General features: G+C 45.3%; 1 protein-coding gene across 2 annotated transcripts in view; it reads right to left on the minus strand.

Moving 5' to 3' along the window:
- LTA4H (leukotriene A4 hydrolase) overlaps positions 1-13,667 on the minus strand; it is a 231,831-nt gene that overhangs the window by 104,380 nt on the left and 113,784 nt on the right. For both annotated transcript variants that reach the window (XR_013624929.1, XM_078786493.1), the window contains exon 5: positions 12,437-12,505. Coding sequence is in view for 1 of the 2 variants with exons in the window: in XM_078786493.1 (XP_078642619.1) it covers positions 12,437-12,505 (69 nt within the window). In the remaining variant the exon portion in view is untranslated. The remainder of the gene's footprint in view (positions 1-12,436; positions 12,506-13,667) is intronic.

The raw sequence follows: 13,667 nt of genomic DNA on the forward strand, positions 1-13,667 counted from the left end.
TTGAACATGATTTAGAAAGAAACACACCTTTCTCTATAAGGTCCCACAGTTGACAGTGCATGTCAGAGCAAAAAACTCTTCCATGAAGTGGAAGGAACTGTCCATAGAACTCGCAGATAGAATTGAGGAGGCATAGATCTGAAGAAGGGTATAAAACAATTGTTAGAGTGTTGAAAGTTTCCAAGAGCGTAGTGAGTTCCATCATTAGGAAAGGGAAAGAATATGGAACCATTGGCCGTCCAACCAAACTGAGTACCGGCCGGGCAAGAGGTCCTTGGTCAGGGAGGTGACAAAGAAGCCAATGATCACTCTGACAGAACTACAGCCATTAGGGTTAGGGTTACTCTGGATGAGAAGGGAGAACCTTCTGAGAAGACAACAGTCTCAGAAGCACTTCACACTTCACAAATCTAGGCTTTATGGGAGAGTGCCCAGATGGAAGCCCCTCCTGAGAAAAAGGCACATGACAGCATGCCTCGAGTTTGCAAAAAGGCACGTGAAAGGGTCAGAGCATGAGGCAAAAGATTATGTGGTCTAATGAGATGAAAATTGAACTCTTTGGCCTAAATGCAAAGCACTACGTATGGTGGAAACCGAGCACAGCTCATCACCCATCTAACACCATCCCTACCGTGAAGCATGGCAGCATAATATTATGGTGATATTTTTCAGCGGCAGGGATTGGAAGACTTGTAAGGACAAAGGGAACAATGAATGGAGCTAAATAAATACCGTAAATTTCGGACCATTGAGCGCATCATTATATAAGCCGCATCCCCTAAATTTTAAAAAAAATCCGGAATTTAAACACACACAAGCCGCACTGGTTTATAAGCCGCAACCGTTTATAAACCACAAAAAGTGAGAAACTCGACAGCCACAGAAACTTGTCAGACGTGCGCAAAGCACAAATTCAATCACAAATTCAGTGACAAAGCAACACAAAAATAAAAATACAGCTACACCAAAGATACACAATAATACACACAATCAAAAAATACCGGTAGTCACATTTATTCGTCGTCATCATCATTTCCACTGAAGCCACTGAAAGCTTCGTCTTCAGTGTCGGAGTTGAACAACAGAAGCACAGCTTCTTCTGCTATGGCTGCATCGCTGACCCCGGCCTCTTTTTCACTGTCGGATGAATCCGAGTCATGCTGGCTGGAGCTGGTGGCTTCTCTGTCGTCTGCTACATACAAGAGTTCAGCTTTGCGAAAGCTGTTGACGATCGTAGATTGTTTTACTTTTCCCCACGCTGTCAAAATCCATTGACAGACCTCCGCGAAGCTTGCTCGTCGCATACGTCCAGTTTTGGTGAAAGATTTTTCGCCACTGGTCATCCATGTTTCCCATTCGACACGCAGTGCTACTTTGAAAGCACGATTAACACTGATATCAAGAGGTTGAAGATATTTGGTGGTGCCGCCTGGGATCACTGCTGGGATGGAGTTAGTCGATCTGATTGCTTCTTTTACGGTATCAGTAATGTGGGCCCTCATGCTGTCCAAAACCAACATGGCCTTGTTTCGGTGGAAGAACCCTCCCGGTCACTTGCCGTAGCACTCAGTGAGCCACGTCTTCATTAGCGTTTCATTCATCCACCCTTTCTTGTTCACTTTAATAACGATTCCTTTTGGAAACTTCTCCTTTGGCAACGTAACGCGTTTAAATATGACCGTTGGTGGAAGTTTTTCTCCGTATGCCGTGCAGCTCAGGACGCAAGTAAAATTGGTTTTCTCGTGACCAGTTGTTTTTAAACAGATGGACGATTCGCCTTTTTTGTTTACAGTCCGATTGAGAGGTAGGTCAAAGGTCAGAGGGACCTCATCCATATTAATTATGTCCTGTGGAGCAATTAAGTTCTCTGCTATTTTCTCCTGCGTGTAGTTCCGAAACTTTGCGATTATTTCTTCGAAGTCAGGAGGGAGTTGTTGACAGAGAGTCGTTCGTGCTCTGACAGAAAGACCTTTGCGTTTCATAAATCTGAAACACCATGACTGCCCGCCCTGAAATTCTTCTATTTTCTTTTCTGCAGCGATCGATCTTGCTTTGAGTCTAATCTGAACAGTAGAAACACCCCAACAATCCACTCTCTGTGTGTTAACCCAGTCTTCAAGTTCGTCTTCCAGTTCGGGCCATCGGCATTTCCTACCTCTGAAAGCCTCTGTTGACTTTTTGCAGTGAGAAAGTTCGCCCCTCTGCTTTCTCCAACGTCTGATCATGGATTCATTCACTCCAAGTTCATAGGCAGCAGCTCGGTTTCCCTTTTCAATAGCCAGTTCGATCGCCTTCAATTTGAAAGCTGCATCGTAAGCATTGCGTCGTGTTTTCGGCATGATGGAAGTTGTCTGCGCCAGGGCCATTAACTGAATGTTTCGTGTGTGTAAAGGCCGTGTGTAAATTTGGAGGAAAAAACCGTAAACAGTTATCACTAGCACACTTTTACAGTGAGTTTTGAATTCACGAAGAGTCAAAACCAGTTTTGAAACCTAATGTGAATCTAAACATAGACTGGAGACTGACGACAACAACTTGATTTGGCCTGAACGCGTCATCAGGAAAACCCGCAACATCGGAAAATTTCATAAACAAGCCGCATCGTTATTTTAGCCGCAGAGGTCGAAGTTGAGGGAAAAAGTTGCGGCTAATAGTCCGAATTTTACGGTACATGCAAATCCTTGAGGGGAACCTGCTTCAGAGTGCAAAAGACCTGAGACTGTGGCAAAGATTTACATTCCAACAGGACGATTCTCCCAAGCATACAGCCTAAGCAACACTGGAATGGCTTCAAAACAAGAACGTGAAAGTCCTTGAATGGCCCTGCCAAAGCCCAGATTTGAATCCCATTGATAAAATCTGTGGAAAGACTTGAAGATTGCTGTTCACCGACACTCCCCATCCACCTTGACAGAGCTTGAGCAAATCTGCAAGGAACAAAGGGAGAAACTCCCCACATGCAGATGTGCAAAGCTGATACAGACATACCAAAGAAGACTCAAAGCTGCAATTGCTGCCAAAGGTGCTTCGATGAAGTATTGACTCAGGGGGTTGAATACTTATGTAAATAAGATATTTCTGTATTTCATTTTAAATTATTTAGTAGAATATTCTCAAAAACACTGACATTAGAGGGTATTTTGTGTAGATCAGCGACAAAAAAATATCAATTTAATCCATTTTAAATTCAGGCTGTAACATCAAAATGTGAAAAAGTTAAGGGGTGTGAATACCTTCTGAAGGCACTGTATGGTGAACGATGCAAGTCAAGCATATTAGTAGTTAAAAATTAAATCATTCATCATCATGAGAGCATAATGGCCGCAGGGTGTCAATTGTAATGTCGGTCAACTCTTCACTGGTTAGAAACGTTTTGAAGACTTTTGAGCAATGGTGATGATTGTGAACGAATAATTGTATAAAGGAAAATAAAGGATTTGGGGAGCCTTTGCAGAAATTGCTAAATTTGTCGCTTTCCCAAAAGTTATCCGTAATACGCAAAGGAGGTGAAATGGGACAGAGAACATCATTTAATGAAAAAGCAAAATATAAAATATATTGCATACTCACATAACTTTTTGCCTGCAAATGGACAACCAGGAAATATAATATGACAATTTAAGCAATTAGGTGGTCACTTGTAACAGCGATGGTTGCATGAAACTGCTGCCTAACACCAGCCTTCGTGACTATAATACGACTTGAGAAGTAAAATCAGGAATGAGAATGAAGAAGAGTGATCAAGGTATGGATGAATCACTGGAGGTCAGTAAAGGTGAGGTATATACAAATATCATTAAATTGCAACTCAATGGATAAACAACATAATAGTCAGGTTACATCTGTAATTTAATTCCGATTTTGGGGATATTTGTAACCATTTACATTTTTGAAAAGCTTAAGAGACCCTGACTCCGAAAATCAATGTTTCCATTTGATTTGAATTTTTTTTAAATTTCCAATTTGATTTGAGAAAATAAATTTCAAATCAAATGGAAACATTGGTTTTCAAATTCAGAACCTCTCAAACTTTTGAAAAATGTAAATGGTTACAAATCTTCACAAAACCAGAACAAACCTTAAAATCAGGACATATGGAACCAGACTACAAGAACAGGATGAGATGGAGCAATTTAAAATCACATATTTATCATCTATTACTAAAAGGAGACATGTCGGTCCATGTGTGACATGCTTCATTCTGAGGGGTTCCTGCTGTTGTAGAATGATACAATGGTACCGTTGGAAAGCTAATAATTGATTTGCTTGGTTGAACTCTAATAAGTAATAACCCATTTACTTACAACAAAAAATGTGTTTGTTTAATCACAAGGAAGTCTTTTTTTTAAAGACCGTGTTTCCATGCTTGAAGAATAAGAAGCGGGACCTTGAGCTTTAATGTTGCAGTCCAACAGTAACATATTAGTCGACAACAGTCTTAGTATATGACTCAGGTTGCATGGATCCCCATATTGGAATGTTGATTTGTCCTTCTAACCCATTGATATAAGGCTCACATGGAGCACATTTCAGATAAATGACTGACAATAGTAGGTGCTACTTCAGTATATTGTTGCGGATATGAGGATTGTGTTTTTTTATTGTGTTTTTATTGTACAGTAAATTGTTGTAAAATATCGCCTTCCTGCCTCCAGTCTGTTGTATAAAGGTCAAAGGGCGTTCCGGTAGTTAATTCCATAAAGCATACATTGAAGGACACTATAATACCCTTGTTCAGTAGCTTATATCCTTATTATGTGTGTTAGGGTAAGGCTGTGTCTCCCATTAATTTAAATACTCCATTGCACCAAGTGAAATAAGAGTAGATCCCCTTTCATTTCATTTCAATGGCCAACTGCATTTTGGGCGGTTTTCTTCAACCACCATTGGCCACGAGGCAAGGTTGGGGAAGAAAGGCGTGCCCACCCGTCGTCATCAAGGGCGGAGCCAGAGGGTCGCGCGACCAACCAGGGCCGAGGTGAGCACACCGATGGGCGTGTCCTGAAGGCCGGCGGCTTGATCGCCGGAGGCGTTATAAAAGCGCGCGCGCAAGAGTGGTCAGGAGTTGCGTAAGGAGGTCCATGACAAGAGTTGCGGCAAAGAGATCACCGAGAAGAGAGTTGAGTAAGGGATCCCTGAAGAGAGCAGCTTAAGCCACCGCGGCTGCATCAACAGCAGCTTGAGCCACCGAAACTGCAGCCACAGCAGCTTGGGGCCTGGACGGACGTTTTGAGCAGGACCGAAAAGGAACGGCGGCTGCCAAACGCGCCGATCGAGCTGCGGTATCCGTGGACCGGCCTCCCCCCTCCAAGCCATCCACCTCCGCCATTCCTATAATCATTCCCCGTGTGAGTCGTCTTCGTTTGTTCTGTCCTGGGTATTTAATTAAGTTTGTATAAGCTAGGTTGCACTGTGTCTAAAATCTTCTGTAAATTATTTTCTTATCTTTCCTTTTTCCTTGGTTATTTTGAGCCTGTACATAGTAAATAAATTAGATTCGTATTTCCAACCTTTTTGTCTGCTTCTTCTTCACATCCGTGTCGCCTTAGTCTTTTCCCTATTGAATATCTGTGGCGCGATCCGGCCAACGTTCGGGAATCGGGTTAGTCGGGGTAACTGTACGACCGCGGGGCCATCCGCTCGGCAAACATAACATCTTATCCGCGGGCCGTAACAATTGGTGTCAGGAGTGTTGGATTCGGACCTGGGACTAAATTTATTTAGCCCAAATTTTGGAACACCAATTGTACAATGGGCGGTAACAATTGGTGTCGGGAGCGGGAACGGACCCAAAGCGCGCTTAACGCGCTCAAAATGACGAGCGACTGAAATTTGGTTTGTTTTACAAAACCCGAATTTTGAAATCGTGCCATGGCTGGTCAAGGCGACGGGATGCCGGTGGGAGAGATAGACAGGGTAGAATCGACCCAGGACCTCGGGGAAATGTATGTGGATGAAAGAGAGGAGGAGAACATTGGCAATTTGGTTGAGGAGGTTTCAGGCGCGCAAAATGGCGTCCTCGCGCACGAGGTTTCAGGCGCGCAAAAAGGCACCTCGCACGAGCGCGCGGTAGCCGAGCCCGCTGTATCAGCGGGCTTTAACATGCAGCCGTTTGACATGCAGCAGTTCATGGCACGGTTCAGCGAATACATGGCAGAGTCGAAGAGCGACAATGAAAAAAGAGGCAGGGAAATGGAAAAAAGGGAAAACAGAATGGGGGAGAGGCTACAAGCCAAAATGGGAGAAATAATGAACGAAAGGAGGGCTAACAGTGAGCGATTGGGAAACCAAATTGAAGCAATAACGAACGGAATGAGGGCCGATAGGGAGGAAATGGAGCAGAGGGACAGAGACCGCAGGTTGGGCGAAAGGGTCCCAGGGGTGCACGACGAGGTAACGCGGGTCAAGAAGCGCTGGTTGAGCGAAGTGGAGGAAAGCGTGGGTAAAATGACGGGGGTAGAAATCGCGACACGGGGTATGGAGCAGCCGGCGACCGCTGAGGTAGAAGAGGGTGTTTTATTAAAGCCAGCGGTCGTCGAGGGGAACAAAGACAAAGTAGTAGTGGATACAATTAAAATTGAAGAGACGACGGAGGTAGCCCGGGAATTGCAGGGAGAAATGGAATATGTGCAAGGTCGGTGCTCAAATCGTGATGTTGTGCTCACTAACCAAATAAAGAGTTTGCAGGTGGCGAAGGAGGTGCAGAGACGAGGTGCCGAGGTGAGTGGCGATATACGTGGAAATGTATATGATGTGAGGGGAGCTTCAGTCGGCTTGGGGGTTGAATTGGATCCGGGTGTTCGTGAGAGGCCGTTGGTGAAGTGTGCGACAGGTACGGTGTGCGAAGGAGGAGGTGTGCGAGAATGTCCGACTCTGGTGTGTGTGAGGAAAAAGTGCGCGCCAAGGAGTGAGTGTGCTGTCGAGAGTGAGTCGGTCGTAGCGCGTGTGCGAGGGAGCACATGGAAGCGCGTAGTGGGGAGTGTTACAAAGGATGTAACGGAAGCATGCACGCCCATGGTTAGTGGTACGGAGTACGTACCGAGGGAGAGTGCGCAAGACGGTGCGCGAGGTGTGTTAAGGGAGTGTGCGAACAGCGAATGTGCGCGAGAGGTGTGGTGTGTAACAGGGAGTGCGTTGGTGGAATGGACGGAAGGCGTTGGAACACCAGGTTTTGTGAGTGTGAAACGGGTCGCGTGTGCGTGTGGGCATGCGAGTAAAGCATCGACATTGGACGGGTTAGCGTTTAGGGCGACGGATAGCCGATGCGAGCACTCGGGGCGCGGTGCGCTTTGTTGGATGCAAGGCCCGGCGCGGATCGATGCTGCGTCGCTTCTCTTCGAAGCGTCGTTGCCGATTCGGGCTTGGCCCCGCCCTGCACGGTCGAGTCCGGGCCTTGTCGGGCAAGGCGACCGGTCCGGTTCAAGGGCGAGTGGGAGGAAGCGAACGGTGCCCCCTCATGGGGACGGGGTTCCGACCGGGGGAGATTGAGCCATCGGGGTCGGGACCGCAAGGTACCGCGCCGAGATGGTGCGTGGAATCTCGGCCCGACCAAACCACCTCCCTTGAACCGAAAGCCGGACGGATTCAACCTGCAGGCGACCAAGCCACCCGAATTCATTGCTCGGCTTTGCGAAGCCGAGTTTAATGATGTCATGACGCACCAAGGCTAGGATATAGTGGACTGTGATGATGATGATGATACTGATAGTGTTTTTGGATTCGAAATTTTGGGATAGAAAATTTTTGATTTGTTGAATTTGGACGAGCAAAATTGGTAGTGTAAGATACCCGATGTGGTGGGATGGCAACTCTGCCATCTCTCACAGAGGGGGCAAAGGAGCACTAGATTTATGGGGTTTATGGCAGTGAAAACTAGCCCGGGAGGGTTAGGATATAATGATAGGGATCTAGAGAAGATGACCTTAGGTGACGGTAAGATTAGGTAGTGACAATGATACCTGTAGTGGGGACGCAGGTAGGTTAGTGTGGATGATAATGACGTGGTATGTGCTTAGTTTAAAGGGAAGACGGGGAGCACTAAGTTAGCCGTTGGTGAAGTGCAACAGGTAGTTTAGATGATGCCGTGTGAGTGTTGGAGGTGTATTCAGAAGTGTATTGTGAAAAGTGTGTGAGGAACAGGTGTGATTGCACAGGTGTGCAACTGAACAGGTGTGTGGAGCAGTGTACGAGTGAGAGAAGGTGATTGTGTATTGTGCTGACCAAATGGTCCAGGAAGGAAGGAGGGTGCAGGTGGCACCAGGTGTGATTGCACAGGTGTGCAATGACAGGTGTATGGAGAATGGTTGTGTGAAATACATGGAGTGTGGAATATATGGATTATGGAATATATGGAGTAGTGGAATGGATGGTCGTGGAGTGAGTATGGTGGAAACTATGGAGTGGAGTGGATGGTGCGAAGGTGTGAATGGGGGAAGGATGGACCCCCATCACAAATACCCGGGGAGGGTAGTGTAAGTGTTAGGTAGAGGGTATAGGTAAATTGTGGTTGGATATTGGCATCTCTGGTGCGGGTGAAAGAATGGTATTTGGATGGGTGCATTAGTGTTGTGGAAATGGCTGGGCGTGTAGCCTGTTAGTGTGTGTAGTTGGTTTGGGCACTCCACCACTGTGAGGATGTCGGCCAGGTGAGGCCGCAGGTGGGCTCTGGGAGCCGGTAGAGTTGTTGTGGATGGGGCCCAAGGATCCGGAGGACGGACCCGGGTAGCCCAGTGCCAGAGGGCACCGAGGGGTGACAGAGCCAGAAGGGGTCTTCCCCAGTTAGATAGGTTAGGGTGAGGAGCTCGGTAAGCTCGGGTGGCAACTGCAGTGGTGGAGGTGTGCAGGTGGGTAGACCTGCTGGGAGAGCTACACGCCCCAGTCCTGAAATTGTGCAAGGGCACAGGGAGATGAATCGGGGGAGTGAGACCCAAAATTGAGAAGCACCACAGTTTGGTCAATGGGAATTGGTTTTTAGAACCCATTGTGTAAGTTGGCCAATGGATTGGCAGGGAAAGACCCCGGGTAGTGTAAAGAGTGTTAAAGTCATTTAGAGGATAGTTAGGATTGAAGTCTCCTCGTACCATCTGCATCCACTCACGTGAGATGACGTACCTCCACACCATGCCATGTTTTATTATTTTTATTGGGCAAATGTTTGGATTGTGAGACGCATCATGCCGTGGGTGTGACATTGTGCTTGATGTTCCATCTCTCCCTCCTTATGAGGATTGATGATGAATTTGGTGATGGAAAATTTTGGTTAGAGGGATTGTGGAGACGAATTTGGTATAAGGGAAATATGGGGAGACGTGACAGTAGTGACGAATTTGCAAAGGTGTAGATTTTGTACATATGGGGTAAGGGCAAGGGTAGTGTAGGTGACAGGGGGGGTGACGTACGGTAGGGACGAGCTTTCTCACTTCGCTCTCTGTATGCACTTCACCTTGCATTGCCTCATTGATGTGTACCCTTGAGACCTTACCCCTCGCTCATCTGTCTCCCCCCCTTTGTCTCCCACATGAGGACCTGAGCGCCACTGGGCGCCGAGGGGAGCGTGCGTGAGTCCGCCATTGTGCGCCCGGAACTCCCAGAACCAGCTGTCTGCATCGATGCACCACATTATGGACCACATGTCTGTGGCCGAGCACCACTGATGGACCCCATGGGTTGGGGCATGGCCCCTCTGCTGGAACCGGCCATGAAGGCCCGAAATCTTGCTGGCGGACCTTGGCCACAGGGCACCGATGCCCCACAGGTGAACCATACATAGTCGGCCCCTGTGGGCCATAAATAAATACAAATGGACACGTTGGGTGCAAGTTTTATTACAAATAGGCCGCCAGCAAAGGAAGATGACAACATCAGGAACATAGTAATAGCCAGCAGAGGGAGCCGAAGAGCAAGAGACCACCTGCAGGGTTCGGGGTTGTTGTTTTTATTTTTATTCATGAACTATGATGACTGGGCACCGATTGGTGCTTGAGGGTGTATTGGTGCGTTTTGGGTGCTTTCATGGTGCGTCGATGCAGAGCAGACTCTCCCCCCCCCCCCCCCCAGAAAGAACAATCACAGGCCCTGGGTTGCGTTTTGTAAATAAAAGTAGCATCAATTGTAAATAATGCTCCCCACCGTCAATGTATAGTTTGAAGACCATTCCGCAATTCGGTTAGCTGTGGGCGTGAGTCTGTTAGGTAGGGTGCAATGGAGCAGCGGGACATATTTAATTTTGTTTTAAAACTGTCGCACTCAGGGTCAGGTTAAAAGTAGAGGGAACTACACCTACGTGTCACACTAAATTAAAGTTATAGGCCCGGGACGTGCCTAAGAGGAGGAGGGTGCAGTGTTGCGGATATGAGGATTGTGTTTTTTTATTGTGTTTTTATTGTGTAGTACATTGTTGTAAAATATCGCCTTCCTGCCTCCAGTCTGTTGTATAAAGGTCAAAGGGCGTTCCGGTAGTTAATTCCATAAAGCATACATTGAAGGACACTATAATACCCTTGTTCAGTAGCTTATATCCTTATTATGTGTGTTAGGATAAGGCTGTGTCTCCCATTAATTTAAATACTCCATTGCACCAAGTGAAATAAGAGTAGATCCCCTTTCATTTCATTTCAATGGCCAACTGCATTTTGGGCGGTTTTCTTCAACCACCATTGGCCACGATGGCAAGGTTGGGGAAGAAAGGCGTGCCCGCCCGTCGTCATCAAGGGCGGAGCCAGAGGGTCGCGCGACCAACCAGGGCCGAGGTAAGCACACCGATGGGCGTGTCCTGAAGGCCGGCGGCTTGATCGCCGGAGGCGTTATAAAAGCGCGCGCGCAAGAGTGGTCAGGAGTTGCGTAAGGAGGTCCATGACAAGAGTTGCGGCAAAGAGATCACCGAGAAGAGAGTTGAGTAAGGGATCCCTGAAGAGAGCAGCTTGAGCCACCGCGGCTGCATCAACAGCAGCTTGAGCCACCGAAACTGCAGCCACAGCAGCTTGGGGCCTGGACGGACGTTTTGAGCAGGACCGAAAAGGAACGGCGGCTGCCAAACGCGCCGATCGAGCTGCGGTATGCGTGGACCGACCTCCCCCCTCCAAGCCATCCACCTCCGCCATTCCTATCATCATTGCCCGTGTGAGTCGTCTTCGTTTGTTCTGTCCTGGGTATTTAATTAAGTTTGTATAAGCTAGGTTGCACTGTGTCTAAAATCTTCTGTAAATTATTTTCTTATCTTTCCTTCTTCCTTGGTTATTTTGAGCCTGTACATAGTAAATAAATTAGATTCGTATTTCCAACCTTTTTGTCTGCTTCTTCTTCACATCCGTGTCGCCTTAGTCTTTTCCCTATTCAATATCTGTGGCGCGATCCTGCCAATGTTCGGGAATCGGGTTAGTCGGGGTAACTGTACGACCGCGGGGCCATCCGCTCGGCAAACATAACATCTTATCCGCGGGCCGTAACAATATATTCACTTGAATAAGTCGACAATTAAACTTAGTACACGATGGATAAATAAACACAAGACTGTATATGGGTCATTTTAACACAGGTGCCAACAGAAAGAAATATGAACCTGACAATGGTAAACAAGCCAACCCTAATCCATTAACACCTTCATATTAAAAAGTATATTGTCTCCGAATTTAATATAAGTATGCACAAGTCCTTCCATGAGCCATAAACATAGATCATGCAATCAAAAAAAAAAAATACAAGACTATCTTAAATCAGACCAAAGTATGTGCCATTAAAGTGTACTAAAGAAGATCATGAAAGCACGAAACCCAACAAAGTTCGAAACACATTCAACTTCCAAATGGACTTCGTAGTCTATCTGCATCATTTTGCCAGAAGGAGTCACATGGCCTTTGTTTCTTTAACTCTTTCAAAGGTAGCCAATAAAAGCAATGGATGAAGTCTCTGCATTGTAGGCTTTGGCTTTTATTTGGATTGGTATGTTGATTTAAACTTGTGCTCTTATTTAACCAAATGTATGTGTGCTTTTTCATGAAGCGAATATAAACATATTGAAAAATAGTCACATATAATTATGCTGCAACCTATTTTATCATTGTGGTTGTCAGATGCCTATCTATATGTGCATACAAATAACCATGGAAAACGAAAAGTTTACATTTATTAGAAAATAAATAAATAAATAAAGAGTACTGCAATGACATTCATAATGTGAATGTGAAATGAGCCTTTTGTGCGGTAAGGGTTTACAACTTTTTATGCTCCCTCATTACACCACAAGAGTATCACCATATAAGAAAATCATGGACAGATTATTGCATAAGGTTATACCAATACTGTATTTGGCCAAATTCAAACAAAAATATTTCAAAATTGCAATGGGAATGCTTGAACAAAAATTGTGACGACGACATTGTGGAGATTTTAAAATGCACTTCGAATTAACAGCAAAAAAAGAGTGAGAGAGAGAGCATACCTGGGCATCGTAAGTGCTTTTGACCGACGGCGTGTCTTGGCAGGGGACCATGCACCGACAATGGATAGCCTTTGGGTAGAAAGGAGTTGCAAACAGACAGGTCAGCACATGATTAAGTAAAGTTGGGGAGAAGCAATGGAAACATCCTGAGTTGGAGTCTGTACATTGCAAACTTCGGCTTTGAGGCAATGTATTGCTAAAATCATTCAAATTAATTAATCAAATCAATAAATTACATTGTTTATATAGTACTTTTCATTTTGAACAGCATCTCAAAGTGCTTCACAAAATAACAGGGAATATGAAGAATAAAAATGATTAAGATAGAGCAACTGTTGAAAGATGCAAATTTATAAAATAAAAAACTCCATGACAGAGTGACCTTGCCCCATGACAGAGTAATCTGTGTTAAACGAAACGAAATGTTCAGTTGTAAGAACTTGAAAAGGAGTTCGTGAAACAAAGATATTCGAAGGCAGGTGATCCAGTGAAAAATAGGATTATGGCAACCGCAGATACTATATATATACTGCATATGTATATACTGTATTATATATACTAGTGAGGTACCCGTGCTGCGCACGGGTGGGAGGCCAGAAGCAAACAGTCAATGCAGAAACGGTGAATGCTAAAGCATGAAACCAATACATTCCACATTCCTGTAGCACCTTCAGTCGCACATCAGACATGGACAGCAAGTTTGTGAAGGACTTCCATGAAAAACGTACCCGTTCACAAACAAACGGATACGTTTGTTCCATACCCAGTCAATGGTGAATCTGCATATGGCGATCCGCGAATTTCACGTTTAGAAAGTAGAAACCATCACGGCATTTCGTCATTCATTGGAACTCGATATCTCTTTTTTCATTCCAAACAGCATAACTCCAATCACAAATTAAATTGCATTAATATAAAAAATAACTTTTAACAACATTCGTGACATAAACAAATATTTAAATCCTGATGTGAAGTTCCGTACGGTTGGGTGAATACAATTACGAATTCAAAATCGTAATTGTATTCACTCAATTCCAATCATCAATTGATACTTTAACAAAATACTGTTTGAAATGACAGTTGTATTGGGATATTATCAAACCAGCTCATTGCCTTAATCTGTCCACTTCCGCATTCGTGGAAGGTTCGTAATTCATCAGGATTTTCCTCAATTCCGCAATGAAATGTTCATGAAATACTGTTCAGCCGTTTTTAATTTTCATGTCATGTT

Source organism: Myxine glutinosa, chromosome 11, assembly GCF_964187855.1.
Source record: "Myxine glutinosa chromosome 11, kmMyxGlut1.1, whole genome shotgun sequence".
Lineage (NCBI taxonomy): Eukaryota > Metazoa > Chordata > Myxini > Myxiniformes > Myxinidae > Myxine > Myxine glutinosa.